Source organism: Oncorhynchus mykiss, chromosome 16 (genome assembly GCF_057628025.1).
Source record: "Oncorhynchus mykiss isolate SJ-2025 chromosome 16, ASM5762802v1, whole genome shotgun sequence".
In the NCBI taxonomy this organism is placed as follows: Eukaryota; Metazoa; Chordata; class Actinopteri; order Salmoniformes; family Salmonidae; genus Oncorhynchus; species Oncorhynchus mykiss.
In genome coordinates, this window is record NC_143037.1 from 27960663 (window position 1) to 27983309 (window position 22647).

Consider the following 22647-nt stretch of genomic DNA (forward strand, 5'->3'; position numbering starts at 1 on the left):
GTGCAGAGTAGACAGGGAACAACTGTGGTTGTGGCTGGATACTGTAGCAGGAAGGAATACCAATCTGATCATAGGTGATACGTCTTGGAGGGTGTCTCTCTCTTTGTGGCAGCTGGTAGGCTGGTTCCTCAGGTTCAGCAGCATCAGTTAATGAAGGAAAGGCACTTGGTGGATCATCAGGCACACTTTCAGCAGGCAAGTTAATCTCCTCAGCAGGCGGGTCTTTAACTGTTGTTGTCTCCTCCAGCCGCTTTTCAACAAGAGGCTGTGCTGATAGCGTATCAGGGACTGGCTCTGCAACTGTCTGTTTCACTGTTGGGGGCCTGTGTTCCCACTCTCTCGCTGGTTCAGCATTCCTCTCCTCAGGTACTGTAGGAGATGTGGGAACCTGTAGCTGCTCATGATGAAGGTCATATTCATCCCCGCTGTCTTCATCAGAATCTAGAGGCTGTGATGCAGGCTGGTGTCTCCTCGTATTCTGACCTTTGTCCACTTTGGTCATTTCTGGTTGTGTCTCAAAAGGTAAGTGGTCACAGGACATGAGCAGGTGTCTGTGCAGGACCCTGGAGCGTCCCCTACCCTTTTCTGGTCACAATTCATAAATCGGCAGGTCTGAACCCATTTGTCTCACCACTGTGTGAATTGTATCTTCCCAATAGTTACGGAGTTTGCCTGGTCCTCCTCATGGTGTCTGGTTTTAAATCAGAACTCGCTCGCCAGGCTGTAGCACTGAACTCCTAACTTTAGTGTCATAGTACTTCTTACTTCTTTCAGCGGCTTTCTGAGCATTTTCATTTGCAATGGCGTATGCTTCTTCCATCCCTCATTTCCAGTTCTCCACGTAGTCTCGCTGGTTACTGGAACCTGCCTCTGTGCACAATCCAAAGAGCATATCAACTGGAAGCCTGGGTGATCTCCCAAACAGAAGATAAAATGGTGAATAGCCAGTCACTTCGCAATGGGTGCAGTTATAGGCATAAACCAGTTTGTTCAGAGACTCCTTCCAATTTGCCTTTTGTGTCTCAGTTAGTGTCTTTAACATTTGCAACAATGTTCTGTTCATGCGTTCCACTTGACCGTTTCCCATCGGGTGATAGGGTGTTGTTCTGGACCCCGCCATGCCACTGAGTTTCTTTAACTGATGGAACAACTGATTTTCAAATTCTCCCCCTTGGTCATGGTGGATGCGGGACGGGAACCCAAACTTCAGGGCAAAGTCATTGAAGATGAGATTTGCAGCAGTTTTACCTGACTTTGATGTGGTGGCATAGGCTTGAGTGAAACGTGTAAAATGATCAACAATCACGAGGATGTACTCATAACCCCCTTTGCATCTGTCGAGATGAAGGAAGTCTATACATACCAGTTCAAATGGCTGTGTTGTCACAATGTTTGTCAGAGGAGCTCTTGTTTCATGGGCTGGCTTTTTCTGCTTGACACAGTTACAAGTTTTAGTCGATGTCAGATTGCATATATGGCCAGAAGAAGCGGTCACATACTAGTGATACAGTGCGGTCAGTACCTTGGTGTCCCATGTTATTGTGCAACTCTTCCATCACTTTACCTTTGTACTGCTCTGGTAGAACTAACTGCTTGCGGGCTGTAGTGATTCTGTACAGAATGCCATCACTGTCTATTGTCAATTTGTCCCATTCTCTGAATAGGCATTTTGTCTTTGGACTTGATTTATTTTGCTCTTTAACTGGAGGTTTGGAACCAGACAGTTTGAAATTGAGCACAGGACAGATGACCGGATCAGATTCTTGTGCCTCTCTTATTCCATCTTTTGGGATCGAGCTGGTTGTTGCAGTGGTTGTCTCACCTTCAGCTGATACTGACATAGATGCAGCTGAAAGTGACCAAGGTACAACAGCCTCTTTCTGTACCTCAACTGCTTGTATCGTGGTGGCAATGGTGTCTGGTGGAAACTCCTCAGAAAATTCTCTCATCAGTGACTCTACATCCAGTGGCATCCTTGACAAAGCATCTGCATCACCGTTCTCTCTGCCTGGCCTGAACTTTATTGTAAAGTGGAAATCAGCCAAGTCTGCAACCCACCTGGAAGTGGTTGCGTTCAGTTTTGCAGTAGACAGAATGTAGGGTTGTTATCGCTGTATACAGTGAAGGTCGGAGCATAGTACAAATAATCATGGAACTTATCAGTGATTGCCCATTTTAGAGCTAGAAATTCTAGCTTGCTCAAGTGGTAGTGATAGTTATTCTCAGCTGCTGTTAAGGTTCGAGAGCCATAAGCAATGACCCTAAGCTTCTCATCTTGCTTTTGATAAAGAACTGCTCCCAAGCCTTGGTGTGACGCATCAGTGTGTACAACAAATGGCTGAGTGAAATCAGGGAAACCTAAAACTGGTGGGTGAAGCAAACACTCAATCAGCTGTTCAAGTGCCTGTTGATGCTGGTCAGGCCACAGGATTGGCTTGTGTGAGGGCACCACATGACTTAATTTCTTTGTTTTTGTTTTCCGTGGGTGGTCAGGTAATTTCTCTGAATCTGCTTTCAGGAGGTCATACAGGCAGCTGGCACTCCTAGAAAAGTCTTTGATGTACTGTCTGTAGTAAGTGAGTAAACAAAGCATTTTTCTGAGCTGGCCCACAGTCTCTGGTCTGATTACTTTCAATGCTCTTACTGCTTCAAAATTGGCTGGGTCAACTCGGCTGCCCTCTGCAGACACTATTCTGCCCAAATAACGGACCTGGGGTTTAAAGAGATCACACTTACTTGGTTTGAGTTTAATGCCATACTCTCTGAGACGCTGCAAAACTTTTCGCACATCATTCACATGGCTGTCGAATGTTTTACTGAAAACTAGCGTGTCGTCCAGATAAGGAATGCAGATGTTATCCCGGAGCCCTTCCAAACATTCCTCCATACACCACTGAAAAGCTGCAGGAGCGTTCATGATGCCGAATGGCATACGTATCCACTCATAGAGTCCCCACGGGGTCACAAATGCTGTCAGTGGTCTGCTTTCTTCAGAGATGAACCCCTGGTGATACGCTTTTCCCTGATCTAAGAGGGAGAACCAGGAATTACCACCTAAACTGTCCATGATGTCTTGGAATCGAGGGATGGGCTGGCGGTCGGGATGTGTCTTTCTGTTCAGATCTCTGTAATCTATACACAACCGCAGGGTCCCGTCCTTCTTACGAACGCACACGATAGGTGAAGAATATGAAGAGTTTGACTTCCTAACCCAGCCCTGGACTATGAGGTCATAAAGGTAACCCTTCATCTCCTGATACAGTGGCCTGGGCACTGACATGTACAGTATGTGCGCTTTACTGGTTCAGAGTCCTTTAGAGAAATAGTCATTTTCAATCGTTCAATGCAGCCAATGTCATTGTCTGATCTGGAGAAGGAGTGACACTCTTCTCTAAGCATTTGCCTAACAACCTCTCTCTGCTCTTCGGTTAGGTGAGTTAAACCTACTGGTGGATCCCACTGTTCAGTAGCAGTACATGAGGTTCGAACGCTGGTGTGATTCACTGTGGCTGGGGTGACAGTTTTTTCAAAGACTTGTGCAGGTAACACAGTCATAATGGTTTGTACTGTACCGATTATTGTGCGTCCTAGCAGGGCAATGTCGTGGTCTGTGGGGTTAGAGACATCAAGCAGGATAACTGGAAAAACACCTTTCCTGACTCTGACTAGTGTGTCAAAGAACTCAAGGTCGTCTGGCCACTGCGGGTTCAGATCTGGCTGGAAAAGCATTGTCATGTCATATTTTAAAGGCTGGGAAGCTACACGGCACTCAATCTGAATGCTACTGTGTTTTGGTACAGCAACCTTCTCTTTCTTGGTTTTCACTGCGTATTCATCTGTCTGTTCTGCGCTAACAGCCTGTATAAAAGCTCTCACCTTGTTTCTTTTGAGGCTTGGGAAAGCTGTTTTTACTGAATCACCAGCAGCAAGAGCGACATCATTGAAATAAACAGAGAAAAGAGCCGGCCTGAGAATTGAACCCTGTGGCAACCCCATAGAGACTGCCAGACGTCCGGACAACAGGCCCTCCGATTTGACACACTGAACTCTATCTGAGAAGTAGTTGGTGAACCAGGCGACGCAGTCATTTGAGAAGCCAAGGCTATTGAGTCTGCCGATAAGAATGCGGTGATTGACAGAGTCGAAAGCCTTGGCCAGGTCAATGAATACGGCTGCACAGTATTGTCGTTTATCGATGGCAGTTATGATATCATTTAGGACCTTGAGCGTGGCTGAGGTGCACCCATGACCAGCTCGGAAAACCAGACTGCATAGTGGAGAAGGTACGGTGGGATTCAAAATGGTCGGTGATCTGTTTATTTACTTGGCTTTCGAAGATTTTAGAAAGGCAGGGCAGGATGGATATACAGTAGGTCTATAACAGTTTGGGTCTAAGGTGTCTCCCCCTTTGAAGAGGGGGATGACCGCAGCAGCTTTCCAATCTTTGGGGATCTCAGACGATACGAAAGAGAGGTTGAACAGGCTAGGAATAGGGGTTGCAACAATTTTGGCGGATCATTTTAGAAAGAGAGGGTCCAGATTGTCTAGCCCAGCTGATTTGTAGGGATCCAGATTTTGCAGCTTTTTCAGAACATCAGCTGTTTGGATTTTGGTGAAGGAGAAGAGGGGGTCAAGTTGCTGCAGGGGGTGCTGAGGTGTTGGCTGGGGTAGGGTAGCCAGGTGGAAAGCATGGACAGCCATGGAAAAATGCTTATTGAAACTATCGATTATCGTAGATTTATCGGTGGTGAAAATGTTTCGTATCCTCAGTGCAGTGGGTAGCTAGGAGGAGGTGCTCTTATTCTCCATGGACTTTACAGTGTCCCAAAACTTTTTGGAATTAGTGCTACAGGAAGCAAATTTCAGTTTGAAAAATCTATCACGAGGGCTATTCTATGCTAATGCTGAACCCCACAGGATGTTTTTGTGCTGGCCAAGAGCAGTCAAGTCTGGGGTGAACCAAGGGCTATTTCTGTTCTTAGTTCTACATTTTTTGAATGGGGCATGCTTATTTAAGATGGAGAGGAAAGCACTTTTGAAGAGAACCAGGCATCCTCTACTGACGGAATGAGGTCAATATCCTTCCAGGATACCCGGACCGGGTCGGTTAGAAAGACCTGCTCCCTGAAGTATTTTAGGGAGCGTTTGACAGTGATGAGGGGTTGTCGTTTGATCACGGACCCATTACACAACCAGGCAATGAGGCAGTGATTGCTGAGATCCTGGTTGAAGACAGCAGAGGTGTATTTAGAGGGCAAGGAACATGTATAACCACGTCAACCCATGACATCCACATCCGGCTTCTTCACCTGCGGGATCGTCTGAGACCAGCCATCCAGACAGCTGATGAAACTGTCAGAAACCGTCTCAGGGAATTTCATCTGCATGCTCGTCGTCCTCACCAGGGTCTAGACCTGACTGCAGTTTGGTGTTGTAACCGACCTCAGTGGGCCAATGCTCACCTTCGATGGCCACTGTCACGCTGGAGAACTGTGCTCTTCACGGATGAATCCTGGTATCGACTGTACCAGACAGATAGCATGTATGGTGTCGTGTGGGCGAGCAGTTTGCCGACATCAACGTTGTGAACAGAGTGCCCCATGGTGGCAGTGGGGTTATGATATGGGAAGGCATAAGCTTCGGACCATGAACACAATTGCGTTTTATCAATGGGAATTTGAGTGCACAGAGAGACCGTGGTGAGATCCTGAAGCCCACTGTCGTGCCATTCATCGGCCGCCATCTCCTCATGTTTCAGCATAATACTGCATGGCCCCATGTCGCAAGGATCTGTACACAATTCCTGCAAGCTGAAAATGTCCCAGTTTTTCCCTGACCTGCATACTCACCAAACATGTCACCCTTTGAGCATGTTTGGGATGCTCTGGATCGATGTGTACGACAGCATGTTTCAGTTCCCGCCAATATCCAGAAACTTCGCCCAGCCATTGAAGAGGAGTGGGACAATATTCCACAAGCCACAACTAAGAGCCTGATCAACTTTATGCAAACGAGATGTGTTGTGCTGCATGAGGCAAATGGTGGTCACACCAGATACTGACTGGTTTTCTGATCCACACCGCAACTTTTTTTTCAAAGGGTATCTGTGACCAACAGATGAGTATGTGTATTCCCAGTCATGTGAAATTCGTAGATTAGGACCTAATGAGTTTATTTCAATTGACTGATTTCCTTATATGAACTGTAATCCAGTAAAATCTTGAAATTGTTGCATGTTTTTTTAAATTGTATTTTTGTTCAGTGTATTTTGGGCTGTAACTGTATGACAATACCCTGAAATAAAAGGTGACATTCTGTACTGTCGCCTCATATGATACAAATCCAAAATGCTTGAATATAGTGTAAAATGTAAAATGTTAGGTTCACTGTCCAAATACATATGGCGAGGGCTGTATAACATTTCCAGTATTGATAATCAATCACATTATAAAAGAGTTTGGGGTCCCAGAGCCGAGGGAACCTTTGGAATGTAAACATTGTTTACATGCAGTATCAGTCAAAAGTTTGGACACACCTACTCATTCAAGGGTTTTTCTTTATTTTTACTATTTTCTACATTGTAGAATAATAGTGAAGACATCAAAACTATGAAAAAACACATACGGAATGTTGTAGTAACCAAAAAAAGTGTTTAAAAAAATCTAAGTATATATTACATGTTAGATTCTTCAAAGTAGCCACCCTTTGCCTTGATGAAAGCTTTGCATTCTCTCAACTAGCTTTACCTGGAATGCTTTTCCAACAGTCTTGAAGGAGTTCCCACATATACTGAGCACTTGTTGGCTGTTTTCCTTCACTCTGTGGTCCAGCTCATCCCAAACCATCTCAATTGGGTTGAGGTCAGGTGATTGTGGAGGGCAGGTCATCTGATGCAGCACTCCATCCGCTCTCCTTCTTGGTAAAATAGCCCTTACACAGTGTGTTTTGAGTCAATGTCCTGTTGAAAAACAAATGATAGTCCCACTAAGCGCAAACCAGGTGGGATGGCGTATCACTGCAGAATGCTGTGGTAGCCATGCTGGTTAAGTGTGCCGTGAATTCTAAATAAATCACTGACAGTGTCACCAGCAAAGCACCCCCACAACATCACACCTCCTCCTCCATGCTTCAAGGTGGGAACTACACACGTGGAAATCATCTGTTCACCTACTTTACATCTCACAAAGACACAGCGGTTGGAACAAAAAAAAACACATTTGGACTCATCAGACCCAAGAACAAATTTCCACCAGTCTAATGTCCATTGCTCATGTTTCTTGGCCCAAGCAAGTCTCTTCTTATTATTGATGTCCTTTAGTAGTGGTTTCTTTGCAGCAATTTCGACCATGAAGGTCTGATTCAAGCAGTCTCTTCTGAACTGTGATGTTGAGATGTGTCTGTTATTTTAACTCTGTGAAGCATTTATTTGGGCTACAATTTCTGAGGCTGGTAGCACTAATGAACTTATCCTTTGCAGTAGAGGTAATTCTGAGTGTTCCTTCCCTGTGGCGGTCTTCGTGAGAGCCAGGTTCATCATAGCGCTTGATGGTTTTTGCGACTACGCTTGAAGAAACGTTCAAAGTTCTTAACCCTTACGGAGTTACTGACCATGTCTTAAAAGCAATGATGGACTGTCGTTTCTCTTTGCTTATTTGAGCTGTTCTCGTCATAATATGGACGTTGTCTTTTACCAAATAGGGCTACCGTCTGTATACCACCCCTACCTTGTCACAACACAACTGATTAGCTCAAACGCAATAAGGAAAGAAATTCCACAAATTAACGTTTAACAAGGCACACCTGTTAACCGAAATGCATTCCTGGTGACTTCCTTGTGAAGCTGTTTGAGAGAATGCCAAGAGTGTGCAAAGCTGTCATCAATGCAAAGGGTGACTACTTTGAAGAACCTAAAATATAAAATACATTTTGATTTAACACTTTTTTGGTTACTACAACATTCCATGTGTTATTTCATAGTTTTGATGTCTTCACTATTATTTGACAATGTAGAAAATGGTAAAAATAAAGAAAAACCCTTTTGACTGGTACTGTATGTCTAGGGTGGTTCCTGGGGTTGCCTATGAATTGTCTTGTATTGTATGTACAGTGCCTTGCGAAAGTATTCGGCCCCCTTGAACTTTGCGACCTTTTGCCACATTTCAGGCTTCAAACATAAAGATATAAAACTGTATTTTTTGTTAAGAATCAACAACAAGTGGGACACAATCATGAAGTGGAACGACATTTATTGGATATTTCAAACTTTTTTAACAAATCAAAAACTGAAAAATTGGGCGTGCAAAATTATTCAGCCCCCTTAAGTTAATACTTTGTAGCGCCACCTTTTGCTGCGATTACAGCTGTAAGTCGCTTGGGGTATGTCTCTATCAGTTTTGCACATCGAGAGATTGACATTTTTTTCCCATTCCTCCTTGCAAAACAGCTCGAGCTCAGTGAGGTTGGAGGGAGAGCATTTGTGAACAGCAGTTTTCAGTTCTTTCCACAGATTCTCGATTGGATTCAGGTCTGGACTTTGACTTGGCCATTCTAACACCTGGATATGTTTATTTTTGAACCATTCCATTGTATATTTTGCTTTATGTTTTGGATCATTGTCTTGTTGGAAGACAAATCTCCGTCCCAGTCTCAGGTCTTTTGCAGACTCCATCAGGTTTTCTTCCAGAATGGTCCTGTATTTGGCTCCATCCATCTTCCCATCAATTTTAACCATCTTCCCTGTCCCTGCTGAAGAAAAGCAGGCCCAAACCATGATGCTGCCACCACCATGTTTGACAGTGGGGATGGTGTGTTCAGCTGTGTTGCTTTTACGCCAAACATAACGTTTTGCATTGTTGCCAAAAAGTTCAATTTTGGTTTCATCTGACCAGAGCACCTTCTTCCACATGTTTGGTGTGTCTCCCAGGTGGCTTGTGGCAAACTTTAAACAACACTTTTTATGGATATCTTTAAGAAATGGCTTTCTTCTTGCCACTCTTCCATAAAGGCCAGATTTGTGCAATATACGACTGATTGTTGTCCTATGGACAGAGTCTCCCACCTCAGCTGTAGATCTCTGCAGTTCATCCAGAGTGATCATGGGCCTCTTGGCTGCATCTCTGATCAGTCTTCTCCTTGTATGATCTGAAAGTTTAGAGGGACGGCCAGGTCTTGGTAGATTTGCAGTGGTCTGATACTCCTTCCATTTCAATATTATCGCTTGCACAGTGCTCCTTGGGATGTTTAAAGCTTGGGAAATCTTTTTGTATCCAAATCCGGCTTTAAACTTCTTCAGAACAGTATCTCGGACCTGCCTGGTGTGTTCCTTGTTCTTCATGATGCTCTCTGCGCTTTTAACGGACCTCTGAGACTATCACAGTGCAGGTGCATTTATACGGAGACTTGATTACACACAGGTGGATTGTATTTATCATCATTAGTCATTTAGGTCAACATTGGATCATTCAGAGATCCTCACTGAACTTCTGGAGAGAGTTTGCTGCACTGAAAGTAAAGGGGCTGAATCATTTTGCACGCCCAATTTTTCAGTTTTTGATTTGTTAAAAAAGTTTGAAATATCCAATAAATGTCGTTCCACTTCATGATTGTGTCCCACTTGTTGTTGATTCTTCACAAAAAAATACAGTTTAATATCTTTATGTTTGAAGCCTGAAATGTGGCAAAAGGTCGCAAAGTTCAAGGGGGCCGAATACTTTCGCAAGGCACTGTATGTATTGTATGGTTAGCATTTTCACTTTGGTCACCAATAATTGGTGTTCGACAGTCCAGCAGGTCTGTCGACTGATAACTGCCCCCGGGAACAATTTCAGTTGCCCTCCAGGTGCAGTAGAACATTTTGAGAATGAAGAGATATACCTTCATTCTGCAAAATAAATCAAGATGGTCTGGAGATGGGATGAAATATCTCACAGGGAGCAATGCATGGCAGGCAATCAGCATGCTTTCTTTTTTAGAATAGTAGTTATGTCAGAGAGATTGGAAAACTAGTGTAATGTGTTTCGTTACGGAATGGTTTTTCGGCAACTGTAAAGCCCTCACTCCACAGCTGAGAAATTGGCTCAAGAAAGGTCCTCATGCTTTAGTAGAACGACAGAACAGTTAATTCTGACCATAGAAATATAAAACACAATGGGGGCATTGTAAACTGTGTATAACGTTACACATTGGAAGAGTATCAATAAGTACTACTTTGTAAAAAAAAAAAATATATATATAATATTTGGAATAAAATACAATATGAAGACACTTTGCAAGCTAGTTTGCAGGCTGCATCCAAAACATTCCCCACAAAAATACAGGAAGACCTCCTCAGAAGAGAATGTGGAAGAAACCATTGTTTACACCCATTTATATCGGTCAGAAAATACACATGCTAATATTGGTTTAGAAAGGACCAGATCTGCACAGTAGTAAGATCACATGCGCTTTCATTTCCAGGAAAATAGAGATATACTTTTGTAGGGACTGTATATTTCATCATGATTATTATTAGTATCGGTGCAGAGGGATTACTCAGTGTGCAGCAACACACGCACAGGAGCCAGAGCCAAATACGATTACACAACAGGGGTCAAGGTTACATGCTCATCTCACGCTTAACATATTTTAAGTCAAAGATACCAACACACACACACACACTGTTACCAGCTGCATGCCACTACCCACCATTTTCACTGCACCGTATCAACACAAAATCCAAACACTTCTGTCAAGCATGTAACACACACACAAATAATGGACACACCCTCACCTCATATGTTTACTGCTTTTACTTTTAATAGTCAAAAATTACAAAATAATAACATGATCTCTATACTTCATCTACAAAATAATAACGTAATATTCATGATCACGGTAAGCATCAACTGTTTTTTGCTCTAACTGTTCAGACATGCATACTGTTGAGAAATATAAAAATATAATAAATACATCCCATTAGTATTCTTAATGAATCCATGACTAAGATTTAAAATAGTTCAGAATAAAATAATTAAAATAGCAGTTGAGTACAATAAGGCATTACGATGTATCACAAGAGCTGTACAGATTCCTAGAATAGAGGTATTTTTTTGTTGTTGCTTAACGCGGGAAACCTAAAATAACTTTTAATAAAACACTACTTTTCTCAACAGGAAGAACAAGTCTCCAAATTAAATAATTAGAAGCATTTTTTTTTTTTTTAAATATAACATACCAACACTAAACTGATTAAATGAAGTACTTCACAACAAAACCGGGATTTGTTGAAAGCATACCAGGGGTGGGCCATCGAATGCTAGTAGTATAAAGTTCCTGGATATTCATATCTCGACATGACCTTTAAAGCCCTTCCATGACATCACTCTTAACCACTGAAAATGTCAAACAATCAAAGATATCTGAGGAAAGGTGATCTTTCTCCTCAGATTCATGGAGAGCGCTAAGTTATAATACGAGTTGTACTCAAATGCTGTGTGCTATACATGGTGGTGTTAATGAATTAGTTTTAATATGGTGGACTCGTGCTAGGAACAAAACAAAGAACACTATGGCAATAACAGTTACAAAGAAATAAAATGGCAGACATGGGTACAATTATTTTGACTGAATCAATCGATACTTTCTTAAAATATTTGTTTTCAACCATCTTTAGCGTAAGGGGGACTGATGCTAACGTTCTTGTAGGTAGTATTAGCTAGCTTCACTTTAATGCAAATTGTGTTTTTAGGTGTCAGTGAAATATGTCATGAATGTGGCTGTACAGTAGCAGTAATAAGAATAACCATTATGTATTAAATGTGGTTGTGCCCAAAGAGAAAGACGCAGAGCAAATGCATCTTTACGAAACCTGTCTGAACCTTCAGCGGATTAAACATCCACATTTTTAAGGTGCTTGACACTCCTGAACGCAACTTTGCCAATTGTTTCTCTCTCTCTCCACTGTACCTGAAACACATCGATGCAGTACACCCCTCCGCTGTTCATAAACACCAACACAGTACCCACTAGGCACAGACATCAATTCAACGTCTATTCCACATTGGTTCATTGAAATGACATGGAAACAACGTTGATTCAACCAGTGTCTGCCCAGTGGGTATGGGCTAACCTCCAGATCCAGCGTTGGCCCTATTTAAAACAGACTACATCCATATGCTCACAGCATTACACAATTAAAACGTCACATCTACTCCTCTTCATTTCTGGAGGATAGCAGCCTCTGACTTATGTGCAATTCACCCCCTGAACCTCTCATTCTCTTTCAGAATAGACTCTTCTACATACCCCCTTGTTATATCATGTTCCTATTACATCACTCCCCAACTTACTACAAGGCTATCTTATGAATGTTTGGAGAAGAGAGCGACAAAATAAACAAAAGGAGAGGTGGTTGGTGTGACTGACATTGAGTTACAGTACATGGTGCATTACTAGCAGAGGGGAGTAGTTGCTGGGACTGGGGGAGGGCAAGGGGGAGAGAAAGGAGGGAGGGAGAGGGATAGAGCAGACAAGTCCACAGTGTCATGGGAGTACTGAAAGAGAAAGAGTTCAGCCACGTTGGGTACACGTCTGTATTTGTCGTTATCTAGCATCATCGAATCAGTGTACAGGACATACAATGTCCCCCTCCTCCTCGCTCTACAATATTCTTGCATACTTTCTCTTCCCTAAGCCAGACCCCTCTTTCCATCCCCCCCCCCCCTCCCCTAGCTATGGGACTCAGAGGGGCCAAAGTTTACAACTGAGGCTCTCCCCTAAGCAAGCCTCCTAACCTTATTACTACGGGTCTTAGGGACTCAAGTGGCTGAAGTTCAACTGCGGCTCTGCTAACTGTGGGACTGAGGTTGTATGCTGGAGCAGTCCGACACCAGCAGGTCCACCACTGCGTTGCTGTTGACGTAGACAGTTGGGGCAGACACCATGTTGCTGAGGGACACGGAGGAGCTGGACGCCCCGCTAGCAGGAACAGTGCCGGAGGAACCCCCTTGGCCCCCAGTACTGTGGGTGCCCATGTGGCCCTGCAGCTGGGTGGGGGTCTTGCAGTGCACCCCGCACAGCTGGCACACAAGAACACCACTTGAGCCCGTGCCGCCGAAGCCACCAGCGCTCTCCTTCCACTCCTGGCCGTGGTGCTTCTGGGCGTGGACGCGCAGGTAGGTCAGAGTGGTGAAGCCTGGAGGAGACGGAGAGAGTTAGCAGTTAACGTCATTTTAAGCCAGGCGAGACTGAAAACGTTCTAGATAATAATAAAATTATTAAGTGTGTGTTCCAGGACTTGACAATTGTTTATTAAACATTTAATAAAACCATTTAGAAACATTGAATGTTTATTAACATCTTATAAACCACTTAAACTCTAAAATGTTTATTTATACACTACTGGTCAAAAGTTTTAGAACACCTACACATTCAAGGGTTTTTATTTTTACTATTTTCTACATTGTAGAATAATAGTGAAGACATCAAAACCACATATGGAATGTTGTAGTAACCAAAAAAAAGTGTTAAGATTCTTCAAAGTAGCCACCCTTTGCCTTGATGACAGCTTTGCACACTCTTGGCATTCTCTCAACCACCTTCACCTGGAATGCTTTTCCGACAGGTTTGAAGGAGTTCCCACATATGCTGAGCACTTGTTGGCTGCCTTTCCTTCACTCTGCGGTCGGACTCATCCCAAACCATCTCAATTTGGTTGAGGTCGGGGGATTATGGAGGCCAGGTCATCTAATGCAGCACTCCATCACTCTCCTTCTTGGTAAAATAGCCCTTACACAGCCTGGAGGTGTGTTTTGAGTCATTGTCCTGTTGAAAAACAAATTATAGTCCCACTAAGCCCAAACCAGATGGGATAGTGTATCACTGCAGAATACTGTTGCAGCCATGTTGGTTAAGTGTGCCTTGAATTAAAAAAAATAATCACAGACAGTGTCACCAGCAAAGCACCCCCACACCATCACACCTCCTCCATGTTTAACGGTGGTAACCACACATGCGAAGATCATCCGTTCACCTACTCTGCGTCTCACAAAGACACAGCGGTTGCAACCAAAAATCTCCAATTTGGACTCCAGACCAAAGGACAAATCTCCATCGGTCTAATGTCCATTGCTTGTCTTTCTTGGCCAAAGCAAGCCTCTTCTTATTATTGGTGCATTTTAGTAGTCGTTCCTTTGCAGCAAATCGACCATGAAGGCCTGATTCACACAGTCTCCTCTGAAGAGTTGATGTTGAGATGTGTCTGTGACTTGAACTCTGTGAAGCATTTATTTGGGCTGCAATCAGAGGTGCAGTTAACTCTAATGAACTTACCCTCTGCAGCAGAGGTAACACTGGGTCTTCCTTTCCAAAAATGAACTTTTAACAAGGCACACCTGTTAATTGAAATGCATTCCAGGTGACTACCTCATGGAGCTGGTTGAGAGAATGCCAAGAGTGTGCAAAGCTGTCATCAAGGCAAAGGTTGGCTACTTTGAAGAAACTCAAATATAAAACATATTTTGATTCATTCATTACTTTTTTGGGAAGTACATGATTCCTTCCAAGTGTTATTTTATAGTTTTGATGTCTTCACTAGTATTCTACAAGGTAGAAAATTGTAAAAATAAAGATTGAATAAGTAGGTGTCCAAACTTTTGACTGGTATTTTATTTTTTGACTGGTATTTTTTTGGTACTTTTACCCCTTTTTCGTGATATCCAATTGGTAGTTACAGTCTTGTCCCATCACTGCAACTCCCCTACGGACTCTGGAGAGGCGAAGGTCGAGAGCCATGCATCCTCCAAAACATGAATCTGTCAAGCCGCACTGCTTCTTGACACACCGCTCACTTAACCCAGAAGCCAGTCGCACCAATGTGTAGGAGGAAACACAGTCCAGCTGGCGACTGAAGTCAGCCTGCAGGTGCCCAGTCCACAACAAGGAGTCGCTAGAGTGCAATGGGACAATCCCGGCCTGCCAAACCCTCCCCTAACCCAGATGACGCTGCGTCAATTGTGCACCGCCTCATGGGTCTCTCGGTCACAGCAGGCTGAGAGCCTGGTATCGAATCGCTGCGCTACTCGGGAGGCCGTGAAACGTTTACTAACATCTTCTAAACTATTTGTGAACCTTTTCATCAAACAATACAAGTTGTTGACACTCACTGCGGTTACAGATATGGCAGGAATGGTGCTGCGATTGGTTGTGCACCCTCATGTGATCGGTGATGTAGGCAGCCGACAGGAGCTTGCCGCAGATGTGGCACGGTACCTTCTCCTCGTGGCGGATCATATGAGCACGTAGCCGGTCCCTCGTGGCGAAGCTGGACTCGCACGTCTAAACACATCGAGAGTGATGAGGAATGACTGGTTATCAATAAAGACACAGAAGGCAGCAGTTTAAAAGCAAAACAATCTCCCATTGTATTTAATTCAGGGTTGGAGTCAATTCATTCAATTCAGGAAGTAAACTCAAATTGGAATTTCGGGTTACTTCCTGAATTGAAATGGAATTGATCCCAATCCCGAGTTTATTACAATGGATCGTTATGGTACGAAGGATTTAAGGTATAGAGAAGCAAATTGATGGCTAAGAATGACTGTATTGAGATTTGAGAGGTGTAAAAGGATAAAAAGTAGCACAAACATCAAGTACCGGACACTTGAAGGGTCGTTCAGATGAGTGAACTTGTCTGACATGACTATTGAGATGATCAGGCCTGAAAGAAGTGAGAGATAGAAAGGGGTAAGACAACAACACCTTGTTATAGACTTTCTCCAGCAGAAACTGTGAATCTGTGAAAGGGACATTACATTTAACATTCCCAGGCCACAAACCATTATGAATGAAAAAGATAAGCACCATGTAATTCCCAAATTTTTGGTGCTTACATTTTCCATTCACAGACAACCAAATGGCATGGGATGTGGACTTATCTCGACTACTTTTGAGGTGTGAAAACATGTGACAGACTTGATCGTGGAATGTAACGTCCCTTTAAAGCAGCAATCAGCAGTAGAAACAATAAAGTGTTTCCCCCACCCCTGTTTTGGTAAAATGCTGAGGGATGGGGCTGGACAAATGTAACCACTTTCAAATTCATAGTCAGAGCTATGGATGCAAGGACCATCCTTGGTATCAAAATGACATTTTTAACCATGTTTTGAGGCTATTTTGTGTTTGTTTACATTGGATGCCACAAAAAGTCATTCAGTCACAAGAGCATTAGTGAACTCAGGCACTGATGTTGGGCAATTAGGCCTGGCTCGCAGTCAGCATTCCAATTAATCCCAAAGGTGTTTGATGGAGTTGAGGTCAGGGCTCTGTGCAGGCCGGTTTAGTTCTTCCACACCAATCTCGACAAACCATTTCTGTTTGGACCTGGCTTTATGCACAGGGGCATTGTCATGCTGAAACAGGAAAGGGCCTTCCCCTAAGCACAGAATCGTCTAGAATGTCATTGTATACTGTAGAGTTGAGTTCCCTTCACTGGAACTAAGGGGCCAATCCCGAACCATGAAAAACAACCCCAAACCATTATTCCTCTTGCACCAAACTTTACAGGTGGCACTACGCATTCGGACAGGTCGCATTCTCTTGGCATTCGCCAAACCCAGATTTGTCCGTCGGACTGCCAGGTGGCGCAGCGGTCTAAGGCACTGCATCTCAGTGCAATAGGTGTCACTACAGTCCCTGGTTCGATTGCAGGCTTGCGTATGGTGATCCTAGGCTTGTGTGCGCCTGCTCGGCCATGGAAACACATTTCATGAAGATCCAGACAAAAAGTTATTGTGCCGACGTTGCTTCCAGAGGCAGTTTGGAACTCGGTAGTGAGTGTTACACGAAACTCAAACCGGCTGCGCACGTGCGCCATCGTGCATTAATGTATTTTGTCCCCCCACACCAAACGCGATCACGACACTCAGGTTAAAATATCAAAACAAACTCGGAACCAATTACATTAATTTGGGGACAGGTTGAAAAGCATAAAACATTTCTGGCAATTTAGCTAGCTAGCTTGCACTTGCTAGCTAATTTGTCATATTTAGCTAGCTTGCTGTTGCTAGTTAATTTGTTCTGGGATATAAACATCGAGTTGTGCATTTCAGGTAAAATAACAAGGTCCTCTACTCCAACAATGAATCCACACATAAAACGATCAACCGAATCGTTTCTAGTCATCTCTCCTCCTCCTGGGCTTTTTCTTCTCTTGACTTTATATTGTATTTGGCAACTTGCATAAATTAGGTGCATTACCGCCACTGACCTCGCTCGTCTTTCAGTCACCCACGTGGGTATAACCAATGAGGAGATGGCATGTGGGTACCAATGAGGAGATGGGAGAGGCAGGACTTGCAGCGCGATCTGCGTCACAAATAGAACGACTTCTATTTTAGCCCTTGGCAATGCAGACGCTCTTTGGCGCGCGCGAGCAGTGTGGGTACAATAATTGAATAATATAGATTTCAAAATGTATTTTGCAACGCTCACGCACGCGATGCGAGCGGTGTAGTCAGCCTGTTACAGATGATTTTTATGTGCTTCAGCACCTGGCGGTCCCGTTCTGTGAACTTGTGTTGCCTACAACTTTGATGCTGAGCCGTTGTTGCTCATAGATGTTTCTGCTTCACAACAGCACTTACAGTTGACAAGGGCAGCTTTAGCAGAGCAGAAATTTGACCAACTGACTTGTTGGAAAGGTGGAATCCAAGGACGGTGCCAAGTTGAAAGTCACCAAGATCTACAGTAAAGCCATTCTACTGCGAATGTTTGTCTTTGGAGATTGCTCGATGTTATACAACTCTCAGCCATGGGTGTGGCTGAAATAGCCCAAACCACAAATTTGAAGGTGTCCACATTTGTATATATAGTGCATTCCGATTGTATTCAGACCCCTTGACTTTCCACTTTATGTTACACACTTATTCTAAAATGGATTAAATCATTTTTTCCCTTCATCAATCTACACACAATATCGCATAATGACAAAAACAGGTTTTTCTGAAATGTATGCAATGTATTTAAAAAACTAAACGAAAATATTACATTTACATAAGTCAGTCCCTTTAATCTGTACTTTGTTGAAACACCTTTGCCAGCGATTACAGCCTCGAGTCTTCTTGGGTATGACGCTGCAAACTTGGAACACCTGTATTTTGGGAGTTTTTCCCCATTCTCCTCTGCCAATCCTCTCATGCTCTGTCAGGTTGGAGTGGGAGTGTCGCTGCACAGCTATTTTCAGAGATGTTTGATCGTGTCCGTGCTCTGGTTGGGCCCCTCAAGGAAATTCAGAAACTTGTCCCGAAGCCACTCCTGCGTTTATCATGGCTGTGTGCTTAGAGTCACTGTCTAGTTGGAAGGTGAACCTTTGCCCCAGTCTGAGGTCCTGAGTGCTCTGGAGCAAGTTTTCATCAAGGAGCTCTCTGTATTTTGCTCTGTTCATCTTTCCCTCGATCCTGACTAGTCTCCATGTCCCTGAAAAACATATCCACAGCACAATGCTGCCACCTCCATGACTAACTGTAGGGATGGTGCCAGGTTTCCTCCAGATGTGACGCTTGGCATTCAGGCCAAAGAGTTCAATCTTGGTTTCATCAGACCAAAGAATCTTGTTTCTCATGGTCTGAGAGTCCTTTAGGTGTCGTTTGGCAAACTCCAAGCAGGCTGTGATGTGCCTTTTACTGAGAACTGGTTTCCATTTGGCCACTCTACCATAAAGGCCTGATTGGTGGAGTTCTGCAGAGATGGTTGTCCTTCTGGAAGGTTCTCCCACCTCCACAGAGGAACTTTGGAGCTCTGCCAGAGTGACAAATGGTTTCTTGGTTACCTCCCTTCCCAAGGCCCTTCTCCCCCGATTGCTCAAGGGTAGAAGACGGCCAGCTCTAAGGAAGAGTCCTGGTGATTCCAAACTTCTTCCATTTAAGAATGGAGGCCACTGTGTTCTTGAAGACCTTCACTGCTTCGGACAATTCCTTCGACCTCATGGCTTGGTTTTTGCTCTGACATGCACTGTCAACTGTGGGACCTTACATAGTCTGTGTGCCTTTCCAAATCATGTCCAATCAATTGAATTTACCACAAATGGACTCCAATTAAGTTGTAGAAACCTCAAGTATGATCAATGGAAACAGGATGCACCTGAGCTCAATTTCGAGTCTCATAGCAAAAGGGTCTGAATAGTTAGGTAAATAAGCTCTCTTTTTATTTGTAATATGTTTTTTTTTAAAACTGTTGTCATTATGGGGTATTGTGTTGGAGAAAATAATTTAATCAATTTTATAATAAGGCTGTAAATTACAAAATGCACTGTATAGTGTATCATATATTTGATTGCCCCTTTAAGCACAGTGTATCACTGAGGCACAAAGCAGAAGAAAACGGCCCTAAATGCAGGGAAAGGTACTATCTTAAGAAAAAAATTATGTTGCCTGCCCCAATTAACATGACCCTGCTCCCTGGCTCAATGACCACTACCCTGCTTTCTGGCCTATAGTATGCCACTCTCACCTGGAGAAAGCCTTGGCACAGTGAGGGCACACATATGGTTTCTCCACACCGCCTTGGTGAGAGCGCACGTGGTGGCTCATGCGGTCCTTCCTCTTGAACCGCTGCTGGCAGATGGGGCAGGAGAAGGGTTTCTCATCCGAGTGGGAGAGACGGTGTCGGTTTAAGTGGTACACATCTCGGAAAGCCTTCCCGCACGTCTCACAGGCGTGGTTCTTCCGCACGGGGTTCGGGTTGGGGTTCGATGGCCGCTGGGGTGGGGATGATTAGAAAGAGATGCGCTTACAGTACAAACAGTTTTTTATTTATTGGAGTAGTCGATAATTACACATGCATCTGTGTAGATCATTGACATATCATATTGTCCATTCTTTGGGTCTTTCCGAACCACTCAGACACACACGGATCGCGACACCTAGATAATTTCTCTGGGCCATTTGCATAACATGCCGAATTCCCTTTATTCCCACAATCTCCATAAAGACCATGCAAGAGGAACCTAAATTATACTTTTCTTTTTCACGGACGACAACAACAACCTCCAGAAGCGCCATGACCCACCTGTACTGTCGCCCCCGCCACCATGACGACAGCAGCAGGAGGAGCATGGGGGTTAACTCTAGCCACTACGCTCGCCATGGCAACCCCTTCGCCATCCTGACTACCCAGAGCTGGCAGCTGGGACGCCAGCATGCTGGGAGGGGGGAGAGGGGGAGGAACGGAGAGGTGAAGCAGGGAGAGGGGGACCGTATGCCTCTCCGCCCTCTCTCCCGACACCGCCTGCGCCGGCCCTGCGCCACCGCCAACCTCCTTTGCCCCCTCCTCCTGCTCCCCTGCTCGCCTCATGCGTACCCCTGTGTGGACCGACTGGTGTCGCCGCAGGTTGTAGTTGTTCTTGAACTGCTTGCTGCATATGGCACAGATGTGTGGCACACGGGCAGGCCGGGAAGTTGTCTTCACTGTAGGACAAAAGAGCGGAAGAAGAGAGGGAATGAGAAATGAGAAAAGAACAAATGAGAAAAGAACAAATTCTTATTTACAATGGCAGCCTACCCCGGCCAAACCCTCCCCTAACCCGGAGGACGCTGGGCGAATTGTGCACTTCCCCTATAGGACTCCCAATCACGGCCGGTTGTGATACAGCCCCGGATCGGACCTGAGTCTGTATTGTCGCCTCTAGCACTGCAATGCAGTACCTTAGACTGCTGCGCTACTCAGGAGCCCTTAAGTAATGTATCATATTATAACAGATATCTTGTTTAGCAATCTACATTACATCCTTTTCAACTTAATTGCCGATAACTGCTGAAAAATCAATAGTATTTATATGTATTTCACACCCCATGATTCTCTCACCAGGTAAGGGTTCTTCATTGAGGGCAGCAGTGTCCACCGTGGAAGGAGGCTGGGCTATGTTCTCTGTGGGAGGGGTCTGAGGAGAGGCAGTATGGACTGGTAAGAGTTCTGATTGGAGGGTCCCCTCCACTTGGTTTTGGTTGGGAGTAGTCTGGAGAAATAAACACTGATCTATTAGCATAAAGTCACTGCATTGTATACCACCAACAACATTTTGCTGTGCCAGGAGTACCCATTCATGTGCATTTTACCAGTAAGGCTATTGTCTCATAAGTCTTCTCAAGTACCCCCAGGGGTCCTAGTAACCCTGATTGTGAACCACTGGTCTAGACGAGATGCTACTTTGCATCACATAAATGTGTAGGCCCCGGAGCAGCGGGGCACAAATTCTTCAAAAGCCAATCTTCAGAAAAGCGCGCACACAAACACAACAAGAAAGAAGGTCCATTAAGACTTACCTGGAAGAGAAAATTGCTCCAAGCAGCATCCATTTTGAACCAAAGTGACGAAGAGTATAAAGTCAGTTAAGTAATCCTGATTGCGATTCGACAGTGAATCGTTGGCATATTCTTTAATCACCCTATTGGCTATTGAGGCGCGAAGATCTAAGTAAACAGTATTCAAATGCAGCAAGAAGAGTATGCTATCGATCATCCGAAAGGGACGTGCAACTATAACAAAAAATGTACTAATAGAAGGATTCAAGCTATTCGTATTCACGCAGGCGTTACGATTAGGCTGACTAGGCTGTCTGCCTGAGTGGAATTGCCTGGTCCAATAGTGGCCTATTTCTCTTTGACTGTGGTTTCTAACTTTAATTTAGAAAAGCACAATTATAAAAATACAAAAAACGTATATCTTTTGGCATTGATGACTTTCAAACCAAATATGTGTGCACAAAAATATGTTATTTATATAGCCGTAGTCATACATAATAGCTAGATTTTAAAATGAAATGAATGCATTTTACGCACAATGCATATTATTGTCAGCGTTATAATAAACGCATTTGAAAGAGTAGCAGTTCATGCTTTTGAATGTATTAATAAATTTGTCCGATTTCCCCCAATAGGCCAATCGGGTGTTTGACGAAGCCTCGTTGTTGGAGTCAAGCCCTGACCCTGGCAAAGAGCGCTCGCTCCGGGCCGCAGCCTATCGCTCCACCTCGGCTGTTCAAATGCGAGGATGTCATTTTCTTTTTTTATCGCTCGCTCTCCCTCCTCCCTCCCTGTCTCTTTCTTCCTTTTTCTTTTTAAATTCCTCTTTCTTCTCCCCCTCCTCTCCTTTTCTCGCACGACTATGTCCCAGTTGCTCTTAAAGGGATCGGATTTCTCTTCGGACACCCCCTTTCATTTCCGTCTCCCTCATGGAGCACATGCTTTCGGCCCCTCCTACTCGGGATTTCGTCCGACAGACATTTCACTACAGTATTTCTCAGACCATCAGAAATAGATGTCTGCCGTTTCTATACAGAGCTCCTCCGCAGCGCACGCGTACTAGGAAAACAGTGAGAAAAACCTTCCATACAAGTGCCTCTTAAAGGGCGGGACGCAAGGACGCAATTGTGGGGATGGCAGTGTCAGATATAAAACACGCACAGCTACAGGACAACAACATAACCTATCAGAACGTTTTCATATCCGATAATTGTCGTGTCTAGTATAGCCTATCTTGTTCTTGGTTTGTATAGGCTAGATAAACATGCAGGATGCAATGATGACAAACATAAACCTTCAATCAATTTGGGAATATGCTCAAGCCTAAGCAAATTAATGCACATTGTAATATATACATATATATATATATATATAT

General features: G+C 44.0%; 1 protein-coding gene across 4 annotated transcripts; it reads right to left on the bottom strand.

Moving 5' to 3' along the window:
• Positions 1-10772: 10772 nt before the first annotated feature.
• mazb (MYC-associated zinc finger protein b (purine-binding transcription factor)) lies at positions 10773-22344 on the bottom strand. Of its 4 annotated transcripts, none has more exons than XM_090202508.1 (7): positions 21294-22344; positions 20836-20986; positions 20332-20438; positions 19483-19730; positions 15631-15694; positions 15141-15312; positions 10773-13171 (listed from the first exon to the last, which is right to left on the bottom strand). In XM_090202508.1, exons 1-7 carry the CDS (start codon positions 21324-21326, stop codon positions 12825-12827), a joined length of 1122 nt encoding a protein of 373 aa, XP_090058634.1. In that variant the 5' UTR covers positions 21327-22344; the 3' UTR covers positions 10773-12824. The 4 variants fall into 4 exon arrangements, with proteins under 4 accessions (XP_090058634.1, XP_036802589.1, XP_021421205.2 ...); XM_036946694.2 differs by having other exon boundaries at positions 15622-15694; XM_021565530.3 differs by having other exon boundaries at positions 20041-20438.
• Between the last annotated feature and the right edge of the window lie 303 nt (positions 22345-22647).

Excerpts from the sequence above, each read along its gene's own strand:
- mazb (XM_036946693.2), bottom strand. The coding sequence starts at position 21,326 with ATGGATGCTGCTTGGAGCAATTTTCTCTTCCAG. Across the intron at positions 20,439-20,835 it reads CAATGAAGAACCCTTACCTG|TGAAGACAACTTCCCGGCCT; the intron begins GTGAGAGAATCA and ends TTTGTCCTACAG. Across the intron at positions 15,313-15,621 it reads TCAAGTGTCCGGTACTTGAT|ACGTGCGAGTCCAGCTTCGC; the intron begins GTTTGTGCTACT and ends CGATGTGTTTAG.